This window comes from Vipera ursinii (assembly GCF_947247035.1).
Source record: "Vipera ursinii genome assembly, chromosome: Z".
NCBI classification, from domain to species: domain Eukaryota; kingdom Metazoa; phylum Chordata; class Lepidosauria; order Squamata; family Viperidae; genus Vipera; species Vipera ursinii.
The window spans coordinates 27,459,938-27,473,777 of NC_139517.1; the positions used below are offsets into that span (position 1 = coordinate 27,459,938).

General features: G+C 38.6%; 1 protein-coding gene across 1 annotated transcript in view; it reads right to left on the bottom strand.

The window, feature by feature from the left end:
- MYBPC2 (myosin binding protein C2) overlaps positions 1-8,906 on the bottom strand; it is a 71,665-nt gene extending 62,759 nt beyond the window's left edge. The window contains exon 1 of the mRNA XM_083378173.1: positions 8,844-8,906. Coding sequence (XP_083234299.1) covers positions 8,844-8,865 — 22 coding nt within the window. The 5' untranslated portion in view covers positions 8,866-8,906. The remainder of the gene's footprint in view (positions 1-8,843) is intronic.
- Between the last annotated feature and the right edge of the window lie 4,934 nt (positions 8,907-13,840).

Below are 13,840 nucleotides of genomic sequence, written 5' to 3' on the forward strand. Positions count from 1 at the left end.
ATGGCAAAAAAGAAAGAATATGAGGAAGACATCAACCTAAAGTAGTCTACTGGTAATAGAAGGGAAATTGTTCATTTGCTGGAATTTTCAAACCCTTCTCCATTCTTCTTAACAGATATTGCTGAAAAGACTTGGTAAGAATCACACTTGGATAAGCAAATACTTAGAGTTTTAGACAGATTCCTGCAAAGACTTAATCATGCACAATGGCAGATATAAACCCCTTGTGATGCACACAACTTTGCAAACATGATGGTTGTATATCAGGCCATTTTTTAAAAGCAATTTATCTCAGCACATGTAATATTACAATCAACATTCCTAAAATAGATAAATCTGTGTGGCAAAATAAATCTCTTCAGTCAATCCTATACTGCTGCACAAATACATTTCAGCATATGATCTGGAGAAGATCCAAAATATTTGGAGAATCAAAGTCTAAATAAATTGAGTTAAACAATTAGATCTGAAATTGGACCTGAAACTGATAGCATGGCAAGACAAAAAGTCTGGTTGGAGTGTCTGGCGTGACAATAGGAGACCTAAATCTGTGCTCCTTTCATGTAGTTCTTAGGCCTCAGAAAGAGTATCTCTGAGTGTAATATTGCCTCCAAAGTTCTACTGGATAAGAATGTGCAATAAACTACATAATAATAGATTTATGGGGGCATAAATCCCTGAAAAATAAACATAATTTAGGAAAATATATTAACAGGGTAATCACATGGATGTCTATTTAGAAATAAATCCAATTAGTTAATGGATTATCTTCTAGTAACTGAATTCAGGTTTATAGCTGAAAGAATAACCACTGAATAATTTCCAGAAACAGCTTTTGAGCCGCATACTAGAGGAATATATCTCTGGGGCAATTACTGGGAATGAGTAAGAGAGAGACAAGAGTAATGAATAAGATCAAAGGAGTTCATGGACTTGTCTTAAATTTCCATTCACCTTATCTGTAAAAATAAGAATTCTTCAAGATAACCTACAAGTAGTTTTCTGTGCTACAGTATGGACACAGTTTGTCTTCTTTCAGGCTGCTTCTTTAAAAAAAAAAATCAGGCCATCTTACAGCCCTGGACTTTTCTGGTAATCTCCCATCTAAGTACTAATCAAGTCCAACCATACTTAGCTCTTTTTGAGATCAGCCAATTGGGCAAATGTATATTTAGAAATAGTTGCTACCACCTTAATAATAAAATAAGTGCTAACTCTTGAAGGACAACTTCAAGGCTCTGCTTTCCCTCTATCAGTCTTCCTCAAGAGCTTCAACTAGACAGCCTTTCAAACAGAAGCCTCTGGAGCAGGAATACTCAGTCCAACTTCCTTGATTTGCTGAGTTTTTCCAGAATTTAACTTTTTTAAGAGGATTGACCAAAAATTATTCAGTTTGAGGATAGGGAGGAAGATGACCTACTTCGGGTAGGTGGCAGATTTGTTGTCCTGCACCATTCAATTTCCTGTACCAAATCTGTACTCACAAGGCATTTTTGGTTCAAATCCATTTACTATGTTGCATCAGTTTCTCTCTAAAATGTGTTTCTTTTGCTTTTCATATTCATCTCTTTACCAACATATTTATCCAGTATCTTTTCCTACAAAAACAATCCCTTTGACAAGATACACATGACTTCAGTCAAAAAGAAATGCTTATTCTAAGTTTAATTTCATTGAGTATTTATGTTGTATCTTACATCAATACATGCATTTCCTCAGTTGGCTAACAGTTCAGGTTATATATTAGTCCTCAGTTCTTGTGGGTCCATAACTGAAGTATGATCTAAACATATGACTGAAATTCCTAGCTCAAAGTTCATAATTTTAGCCTGTTGTTCCAAGTCCAAATTTTTCATCCCTCAACAAGCCACTTAGGACTCGTTTTCCTTTGCAGATACTTGAGGGTTTAGCCAAAGTTCCTAGCTCATAAGTTGATGTCTGATGATAGATGTAAACCCTCACAAACATAAGCACATGTGTACCCACCCACACCAGTCCTCCTACTTCAAATCAGCTGACTGTACTCCCATCTATCTATCCATAGCAACACAATGCATCCTCTCTGTTTTCATATACTTCTCACCTTCTTATTTCTTTATCCTGGGTTGATGACACCTGTTAGGTGACAGTGATGTGCAATGCATCCAAGACTTTGGCAGTGAGATATGGAAAAATTAGTTCATCATCTCTCTTGGCATCACAAACCTGGTACCACATTTCCATAGTCTCATCTACATTAGGTTCTTTGAACTAATTTCTTCTCCTTCCCAGTCCTTCTTTGGTGTGCCACCCCCCAGCAGAGGTTAAAAGGTTAAAAACCAGGGCTTTTTTTCTCATAGAACGCCCAGAACGGAGTTCCGGCACCTTTTTTGGATGGAACCTTGTAGGGTAGGCAAGGCAGATTGTATGACATGTGTGAGTTCCGGCACCTTTTTCTTTTACAAAAAAAGCACTGTTAAAAACACTCTAAACATCTCCCAAAATCCAGCTCCGAGGCCACCCATAATATGAGGCAAAATGAGGCAATAGCTCTGGTTGAGAGATCTGGGGGCAGAGGCAGCAGCTAGAGGTATGTGCCACATGTTGGGTCCTAAGCTGGCCTGATGCCCAGTGGAGCTGATTATTATTAGGATGAAAATACTTAATGGTCAGTCCATTTGGTTTCTTTCAAAGGATCATTATGTACTTGGTCCCAGGGAATTTATTGCCCTTGGATTAGCCCTGCTGAGCCTCAGTTCCTATTAGGAAAGGAAGGTTATTGTGGCACAGATATGGAGCCCCAGAAAAATCATCAGTTTCCATTTCTTGCTTCAGTGATCATTGCCAAGAGTAACATACATTTCTTGGGTCTGCAGATCACAGAATTCAAGCAAGCAAACCAAATCAATATTTGAATGTCTGCTTTGGAGTGGAATCAAGCCATTTCATTCCTTCTGATTTTTAAGAAGGTACATTCAGGATTAGGAACATGTTTGATCTACTCTTTTAAAAAATAATAATTTCCAAAGTCGTAATTCAAAATTATTTCCAAAGCAAATGTACAAGTATAACTTCTGTTAAATCAATTTGAACGTGGAATTTTGTTCTGTATTAGTATTAGATTAGGGGCCACACATTGTTATTTCTACACCAAACCTCAAAGCTAATTACCCCAATTGTTCATGATTTCAGCAGAATTATTTGGTAGAGAGGCAGTGAAGGAGAAACTTTTTCCTGCAAGTATTACTAGAATTCTGCTGGTCTGGGTTCTGACAGTTCTCATATCTGGAAAGTTCCAGATTGAAGAACTCTGTATTCTTGAAGAAAGGAAAGAAAGGTAATGGAGGTACCAGATCCCATCCCATTGCCTTGTAATGTCAAGGCAATTTCTGTTGGGTAGGAGGATAGGATAAATATTGATACATTAAGCAACCAGAGGACAAGGGGAGTCTTGCACCTTACATGAAATCCTTGCTGCAAGATGTTTCAAGGGTAAAACATAGGTGATGTCACATTTCATCAATTTGGCATCACTGTGCTTAAGAACAGATATAAGACCTGTACTTATGACTGGTTGCTTAATGACTGTTGAGAGTTATGATGAATTATGACCTGTTTTCTGAATTATGATGGCCCCCACAAATAACATTATCATATTTTGGGTTCTTGGCAATCAGCTCACCTTTATGGCCATTTGCAGGATCCTGAGGTCACATGGCTGGGATTTGCGACTTTCTTGCCAATTTTCATCATTAATTTTTTGTTTCTGGCAAAAATGCCAATCAGGGGAAATTGATTCGCACAATGACTATGGTGTTCTCTTAACAACTGCCATATTCACTTAATAACACTAGTGTTTGCTTCATAATTATAGGGGAAAAAACAAAAGTAATTTGAAATCCAGTCATGTGATGCTTCCACTTATGACCACAACAACGTACAACCTTAATTCTGGACTTTATTACAGTTGTAAGTTGAGGACTACCTGTACTTATGTTCACAACCAAACTAGCACATCAGGTGTGCAAGTGGCAGGCATGAAGGAAGTATAGGTTGGGACCTGGTCTTACTCCGCTTTACTCAATTGTTTTAATTTACTCAATTTTGCTTTACTTTACTTAATTGCTTACCCCCATTTTACTCAATTGCAGCATGTGATAGTCATTTAACTCTCCATAAATAGGAAAGCTGGTGTTGAATGGGAGTAGTAGCCAGTTCTAATTAGTTCTATCTCCTTGGCAAACATTTTCCTTAATTTGAGAATAGTTAAAATGAACAAAGAAAAGATTCCGTGGGTTGGATTGCAGGAATTCTACTTTCCACCACCAAAGTACTGGGCTTCTTCTTCTTTAACATTTTATCTCAGCACAGGGACATTTGGTTCACTTGGGCAACACACGATATAATCTCTATGCTTTTATACTACATTTTCTTCAAATCTTATTTTTTATTAATATTTTTGTAATTTTTTTGTAATTGTGCTACTATACAATAACGTTCTAGCTATTGTAATCCCTGTAATTATTATAAACACTCTAAATATATAAAATCATTCTTTTATCTATTTTGCCTCAATATTCCTTTGATCTAAGCATGACTTCCGTTATTTATCCACAAAAGGAATGATGAGGGTTTTTGAAACAGAATACCTATATATGTGATCTGTGTTTGTTAAGAATGTCTTTTTATAATCTAAGTGTATTTTAACAGTTTGAATTAAAATAGAATAGAACTGGAAGAGACCCTGGAGGTCTTCTACTCCAGCCCCCTGTTCAAACAGGAAGACCTATACCCTCTCAGACAAGTGACTGCCTCTTCTTAAAAATCTCCAGTGATGGAGCGCCCACGATTTCTGGAGGCAAGCTGTTCCACTGGTTAATTGTCCCCTCTGTCAGGAAGTTTCTCCTTAATTCCAGGTTGCTTCTCTCTTTGATCAGTTTCCAACCATTGTTTCTTGTTCTGCCCTCTGGTGCTTTGGTGAATAACTTGACCCCCTCTTCTTGGTGGCATCCCCTCAAATACTGGAATACTGCTATCATGTCTCCCCTATTTCTTTTTTTCTTTAGACTAGCCAAACCCAAGTCCCGCAGCCGTTCTTCATATGTTTTAGTCTCCAGGCCTTTAATCATCTTAGTTGCTCTTCTCTGAATTTTTTCCAAACTCTCAATACCTTTTTTGTGATATTGGTGACCAAAATTGGCTGCAGTATTCCAGGTGTGGTCTTACTAGGGTTTTATAAAGCGGTACTAATACTTTGCTTTATAGATCTTGATTCTATGCCTCTGTTTATACAACCCAGGATTTTTTGGCTCCTGCTGCACACTGCAGACTCATAGTCAAGTGGTCATCCACTAAGACTCCAAGGTCCCTCTCACAATTACTGTTTTTAAGCCAGGTCTCGCCCAATCTGTACTTGTACCTTTGACTTTTCCTGCCTAAATGTAAAACTTTGCTTTTCTCCACATTGAAACTCATTTTGTTGCATAGGACCAGGGCTTTTTTTCTCATAGAACACTCAGAACGGAGTTCTAGCACCTTTTTTGGATGGAACCTTGTAGGGTAGGCAAGGCGGGTTGTATGGTGTGTGTGAGTTCCGGCACCTTTTTCTTTTACAAAAAAAGCACTGCATAGGACCCATTGTTCAAGTTTGTCTAGATCTTTTTGGATCCTGAGTTTGTCTTCTAGGGTGTTGGCTACTCCTGCCAGTTTGGTGTCATCTGCAAATTTGATGAGCTCCCCTTCAATTCCCTCATCTAAGTCATTGATGAAGATATTGAAGAGTACTGGGCCTAAGATGGAACCTTGTGGTATCCGGCTGCTTACTTCTCTCCATGTGGATGTAGTACCATTGAGGACTACTGGTTGAGTACAGTTTTCCAGCCAGCTACAGATCCATCTGGTGGTGATGTTGCCTATTCCACCTTTTTCTAGCTTACCAAGGAGTAGGTTGTGGTCTACTTTATCAAATGCCCTATTGAAATCTAAGTATACTATGTCCACAGCATTTCGGTGGTCTACTAGTTTAGTCACTTTATCAAAGAATGAAATAAGATTGGTTTGGCATGATCTGTTTTTAAGAAACCCATGCTAGCTATTAGCTATAACTTTGATTGCTTCTAGTGGTTCGCAGATCTGCTTTTTGATTATCTTTTCTAGGATCTTCCCAGGTATTGATGTTAAACTGATTGGTCTGTGGTTTCCTGAGTCTGTTTTTTCCCCTTTCTTGAGGATAGGAACCACATCAACCCTTTTCCAATCCTTAGGTACTTCCCCAGTGCTCCAGGATTTATGAAAGATGTGGTGCAATGGTTCTAAGATAATATCTGCCAGCTCCTTCAGAACTCTGGGATGTAATCTGTCGCAGATTACATTCATCAAGGTTGGATAAGTGTTCTCTTATCATTTTCTTGCTTATTTTAATTTTTGTTTCTAGTTTATCCTTAGTTACAGTGCTTAGTTACAGTCACCCAATTGTTTTTTTATAGTATTTTTAAAAAGCAATGCATATACATATGTACAGTGTACACAGTTACAGATTTAAAAACAATCTAAAACCACAGTAGGACTTTCCACTTATAATGTCCCAGTGCTGGACAGTAGTTTGTGGCATGTGTTTATGCTATAAAAACCAAGCCTATTTCTCCCACTACTGTACTTTTGTGGATTGGTAGATAGCACTTGATTATGTTATCAACACAGCAGATATGAGATTGCATTTATTAACACATATCTACAAAACCACAGTTCTATTTGGAGAAATATCTTACCAAATATACCGCTGTCTCCAGAAATTAGAGTATCTCCACTGCAAATCCTGCTCAATTTTTTGATGAGAAGTGACTTTACTTTACATATTTAAACCCTTAAATTAAACATTTCCTGCAGTTGAGTTTTATAGTAAGCATGGTGTCAGCCAATTAATGACATCTAAGCAGTTTTGCTGCTTCATTCACAACTAATAAATCATCTCTGATATCTGAATACAGCTATTAGAAAGGATTAACTAGCTGTGAAAGAGATAAGTATATACATCCAGGCAAATAAGTATAAGTTTTCTTAAGTGATGTAGCCATCTGGTGACAAGATGAGATGGCAAAATGACAGCAAACCCTTACCTAGTCTTATTCATTTTACAAATGATTCAAGGTGTGGCGTGTTAAAGTATGACTATCTGTTATTCAAGATTATCATATTGTGTATTGCCATCAATATTTTTGCTTTCCAAAATAGCTAGGAGAAAAAGAAGAAAATGAAGGAAACAAAGAATTTTCAAAGTAGGATGGGAGGGAGAAACAGTGGGTCCTTCAGATATTTTTGGTCTTCGGCTCCTCTCAGACCCAACAAGGGATCAATGTTGATATGGTAACTGGAATCCTAGAACACCTGGAACATCAAGAATTCTCTATATTCCCTCCCTAAGTTGCAATAAATTCTAGTTCAGCTTTCACCAGCCAGTTGCCCTCCACACTGGCCAAAAATATTGGAAACTACTCAGTTCAAGTTCTGAAAATCATTCTGTTGTGAGAAATGATCACTGTACAACTGTATTTGGCCCCATATCAGAGGGAGAGAGGGAGAGAGGGAGAGGGGAGAGGGAGAGAGAATATACCCATGAACATAAAAGACCTTAGGATGCTTTTTGGACACAAGGAAATACAGTTTAAGGTAAACTTCTCATATTATGCTGTTCGTTTTTTTAATGTCTTGTGTAACACCAGCTAATGTAGTTTATGTCTCCCTGTGCAATATATGAACCAAATAAACTAGGTTTTGTGCAGTGTGTTAATCCAGCCCAAATGTCAAGAGTATGCAACACAAAGATAAAAGGGTAGGTAACAAATTAATGCAATTGCATACATATAGTAAACATTCTGTAAGAAAGACAAATTTTGAGAATGAGAGTTCACAGTTGGCTAATAATCAGAGATGGAAGTTCTCCCTGATCTGGAAGCAAGATTAAAAACGACTGAACTCAGAGGGGTGCTGAAGAAATTGTGACATCTATATTTGGCTAGGTTTTTACATTATATTATTCTGCTAAGAAAGCCCAAATTGGTGTAAGAGTTTCAGTCTGTCATTTTATTCCCATAAAAACACTGGGAGGTAGCTTAGACTGAGAGAAGTGAATCCGATTAACCCCTAAATCAATTTAATCTCCATAGTTGGGCCTCTCTTTACATCTCTTTTAATGGACTGAGGAGAATTTCTGCCTGAAATAATTGATCCATTACTTTTATTTTCTCTTTGCTTTCTGTTATTTTAAAACATACAGGAAACTTTCTGCTTGCCTGTGAACGTGACAGAATGTAACATAATATCATATACTATAGAATATAATGGAATCTACATAATCATAGAATATAATATCCTTACATCAGGAAGTTTTAACACTACTTTTTCACCCTCATGCTCAGCACTCAATCAACACTCTCAACCCATCACTATTTTATGCCCCCACTTTCCCCGTCACTTCTTACAATATATCTACTTGGGTGGTGGGCCTAAATTATTGTCTCCAACCATTTCCTGTGGCAGATTGAAGCAAAATCCTTGTCAGACTTCAGAGTCCCCTTTCAGTTCCATCTTAGCAACCATCACATCCCAAGCAAAGCACCAATAGTGTAAATGGCACATTCCTATCCATCAATTGGCAAAATTCAAAGAGAGAGCAATGAGGAGACCAGGGGTCAAGCACATCATTCGCATCCCAAACAGAGCAACCTGGACAGGGTACAGACCCATATCAGTTATTACTAACCTTCCCTGGCTCAATATTCCATTTTATCTTTAAAAAAAGAAAAGAAAAGGAGAGGGATTGTTATCTTCTGTGTCCAGATGGATTTGATGACATTTAGCTCCCTTACCAGTTTTTGCAGGCTCAGGCATGGTTCAAACTGCAGGGCAGATAAATGCTGGGTCTGTTCGAGGTTAGGTTTTCCCTGGAGAATGCACTCAGGCTAGTGGCTTTAAAGACCCAGCAAAGGGGACACAGAAGGTGTCACCTGACCCCCAGGGCCTGTTGCCAAATTCCAGAGCTGTGGCATAAACATCTTCAAATCCGCAGCTTGGCTTTACCAAAAGAGAGAGAGAGAGAAACGGTGGGTGGAGGGAGGGAGAAGAAAGAAGAGAGAGAAAGAGAGACAGTCCATATATGGGAAATGGGAAAGAGAGATGTACAACAAGGAATGGGTTCATATTTGAGAAAAGAGGAACGTTTATCACAGGAGCATCTCCATTAAAATGCCCATTATGAAAAATATAGGAATCGTGAAGATAGTAATTCTTGAACCAAAATCATGTATTTGCTGGTTTTAAAAATAGATAACCTGTCTTTCTATCAGCTACAGGATGGGTGGGGTGGGGGGCTAGGAGGCACATTTTGAAATCAGTGGACCATACCATTCATTAAAAAGAAAGATATTCTACACCCTAAAATAAATAAGTGGACAAGGGGACTCTGTCACTGGAAGAGATTGTAAAGGGGCTTTTATGAAGTCAAAGTAGCTCTCTTAAAACTGGAACATATTTCTGTTCCTTACCACCTGAAAATGTGTATGTATGTGTTTATTTGGCAAGATTTCTTTTATACCTGAGTGAAAGTGCAGGCAGATATTTATCATGATTTGATTAAAAGTTGATAACCCTATCAAAGATCTGGTAAAATTGTTTCAGGGACTGGAACTAAAAGTAACCATAGTTATACTTAAAAGTTATAGGAAAAAGAAAAACCCTGATCTGATAATATATTATCCTCCTTTTCAGTCTAATGATTCCCAGATTCTTATTAACCTGTTCAAGCTAGGAAGGGGGAGGGAACGGTCACATAAATCAGTATAAACTATCGTTCCACCTTGATTAAAATTTTCCAGTCCAGTCTTCTATTCCGTAACATACTACTTTCCAAATATGTCGACATTATATCTTCTAGGTTTCCTAGTTAGTAGATTAGCTATGACATCATCTAGCTTGCATTTGGGAGACTAAAACCAAGGGCTTGAATCGGCAGGATGAACAAGACCATCCCCAACATGAGAGGGGGTTAGTAAATGATGGAATATATGTTACCCATGGGTTGGGGAGTTAGAAATAGTTATACTGCTGCTATGTCTAGCCCACTAAATCCCTGAGAAATTAATACTGTAGTGGGATTCTAAAGAATACTGAAGACTATTTCTGATTGCCCAAGGTTCCCTCTCTGCTGTTGTCACTTACAGAGACAAGCCCAGGGACGTGGCGTCTGTCTTTTTCCAAAGTCCCTAAAGCACTACTGCCAATCACAGCACACAGCATACCATGATTTTCTTTTTAACATTCTGTCGGGAGTGAAAAGAGGTCCCTACACTTGCAGGAAAACCCTAGAAGGAAACAAAAATGCAAACCACTTGATTAACAAATTGATAGGATATTAATTTAGGCTTCATGGCATTATGTCCACCCACCTGCCAAAGCAGACATGCTAAAAAAAAAACAATTATTAACAATTATAGTTAAGTGTCTAGCACTGTTTGGTGTGAAAATGTAAAACAAATAAAATAAATGGGGGTTATGTTTGGAGTCAGAGCTTCCTGGTTTTGTAGGTGGGTGGAGTGGGGCAAAAGACACCACTCTGGCTGACTGATCAAGGCAGGTCAGTAAAGGTAGAGAGCAGCTGTGGCAATATTTGCACCCTGCCAGGATCTATCTCCTTTCCTTTGAAAGAAGGGATCCTGACTAACTGACTGACTGAAAATTGGAGCCTCTTTCCAACCTTCCTGAAAGGTATTCAGATTCCAGACTTCTCAAAAAGATTCTATCCACTGAGGCACTAGTGCCCCTATGTGGCCATAGGAGGTAAACATTGCTCAGTGAGTAGAACTCATCAGACATATATGCAAAGCAACTGTACAGCTCCTGTAATAACTATTTCCTCATTTCATTTCTCTCTTCCTGTCTTGCAGGAGACCAAGGTAGCATGAGTGGGGTTCCATTACCCTATTTTTCTCCCAACCAAAGCCTTGTAAAGTATGTTGACTGTAAGAAAGCGAATGGCCCAAAGTTATCTGGAAGTCTCCTTAGGTGAGGGTGGAATACAGCCCAGTGTTATTTCTCCAAACCCGGAAAAATGCCCATTACATCCTACAGCATTATTTCTCAAGAAATATATCTTGAAAAGCACCATCCTACAAGCTGTCAATATGTTAATCCAAGTGAATTTGCATTCAACTGACTCCATTTGTCAGAGGTAATACATTGCTTCAATTTTGCATTTGGAAAAAAAGGAAAAACGAAATGATGACAAACTATTGTTATCACCAATATGTGCAGATAAATACCAGAGGTCAGAAATAATACAAGAAATTCAAACTTTGCCGCCGTCTAATGGTTGCCCAGTTTTTTTTTCCACGTGAACATTATGCTTTCTTTCTAATGCAAGGCAATCATACGTTTAGCATTTGGGAATTGTTGCTAATTAAACTTAAGAGCAGGAGAGTTGATTCAGTTCATACATCACTGTAAGCCATAATTTATTTATTTTGAGGAATGAATCATAGTTGTCAGAATCACACCATGCAGGCTTTATTAACCCCAGTGGTTGAGTACATTCCTTCTGAGCAAAAACCAAACAGATCCAATATATTATTAAGCTTTCCATTGATTGTTTCTAAATGTAAAGAAATTTAGTTTCAGAGGAAGAGCCAGTTGGATGTGGTACCTCAGTTAAGGCACTAGACTAGAAAGAGGCAGATCATGAGTTCTACTTCTCACTTTAGGCACGAAGCCAACTGGATGAATAATTTTGGCCCAGTCACAAAAGGGAGAGGCAAAAGAGAGATGCAAAACAAAAAAAAGTGATAAGAGCTTTTTCACTCCTAAGGAGGCGACAATGGCAGATCACTGCTAAAATCTTATCAGGAAAACTTCAGGGACTTACCTGGGGAGTTACTAGGAGCCAAGACCCACTCAAAAGCACAGAATAAAAGAGTCTCATTAGGAGCCCAATTAGCATTAATTGTACATTTGACTTAGTACATAGCAAGATAATTTGCCTCATCCTCACAGATCTGTGCTTATCTATTCAATGAAACAGAAGAAATGCATCACATCCTCCCACCAAAAGAAGACCCCAGCTTTGTTCCTGCATGAAATATCCATATGCAAATCCACAAGCATATAAATGCCAGTTTCAGTGTTTGAGGTTCTAATGGCATATGGCCTGGTTATTTAAGAAACCTCCTGCCTCCCATAGTATATGCTTGGCTGATCTGATCTGGCAGGGTCAGCACTTCCCAGGTTCCTTCAGTTAAATAAGGAACATCATCTGCGTAGCAGTGAGGAAACAAAACCGTGCCTTTATTATGGCTTACTTTAACAGTCTTGAAAATCTGAAAGAACTTCTCTCCCCTCCCCTTACTTTCCAGAAGACTACTGGAGGATGTCCCTTCTTAAATGCTTTCTTCACACCAATCCAATGGTGGGATTCAGCTGGTTCGCACCACTTTGGCAGAACCAGTAGCTATTTTTCTGTTGCCCCGGCCCAGAATGGATTTCTGGAAGTGCCATCCACACAGAGAACCAGTTGTTCACATATTTGAATCCCACCGCTGCCCCCAATCCCTCCTTTGGACTCAGATTTCTCCTCGTAGGCATTGTCTAAGGCTGCAGCTCTGCCTCTTGTATCCTGAGGTCTATCACAAGCCATGCTTGCCTTCTAGAATGAGATCCCTTTGAAGATTGAGATGCCCCGCCCACACACACTGATGTTTGGAAGGGCCCAGAAGAGTTTTACCAATCATACCTTTGGCAGGCATGATTGAACCTCCCTTTTCTTCTTTTTCTTTGTTTTCAGAGGGTTTTTTTCCCCACCAACTTTGTTCTTTTTTGTTTTTTGGGGTGTGTGTGTGTGTGTTGTTTTACTGTTTTTTTAGTAATTTGTAAACTGTCAGAGGCACTAAATTCAGGCAACATATACATCTAATAAATTATTATCATCACATGAAAACTTATACAGAAATACATCCCTATTAAGGATTGTTAACAGTGTGCCCTAGTCCCATGGTCACTTAATTCAGAGTGCTCAGTGTTAATGATCAACTTCAAATTTCAAACTCCCTCTCTGTTAGGATGATGGCTTATCTTGATACCAGCTTTTGTCCTTAGGCTTGAATGGCATGGGCATCCGTGTGTGTGTGTGTGTGTGTGTGTGTGTGTGTGTGTGTGTGTTGAAAATGTCAAGATGGCAGCTACAACACTATGAATATAGTTCTGTCCCTTTCCTGAATTATGTCACACTAAGAAGGATATTGTGCAGTTCAAAAAGAAGTGCAAGGAAATAAGCAAAGTTTGGGAGAAAAACATCTAAATTAAAAAGAAACCCAATACCCCAGCCTTTTCCAAGATGGTGTTTTCCAGAGAAGTTGGCTCTGTGGCTTCCAGAATTCTCAGCCAGCATGGGATTTGTAGCTTAAACTCATTTGGTTTGTAAAGGATACTATATATTAAAATCTATATAAATTAAAATCAAAATTATTTTTGATAGAGTACCAAAAATACAGAGGGAGCCATCTCATGCAGATTCTGGGATTTGCAGAGGTAAATTAAATAGAACAAGGGCAAGATAAAATAAATTGGCCAAATTTGCCATCCAAGAGGATTTGCAGGGAGGGATCAAAAAAGACAACATCAGAACACGTGATTAATATCCTGACCCCTTTTAATGCACTATGAGGTGTGTAAACAAGAAACTACATGATACCTGCCACCATCCTGATTAGTTTTCTCCCCTCCTCACATACTCAGATGCCCTGGTCTGACCATTCTTTCGTGCTTTTCCTTCTGTCTGGCTGGAGAAAGGCTACTTCAAAGTGCAAAGAGCTTCTCCCAC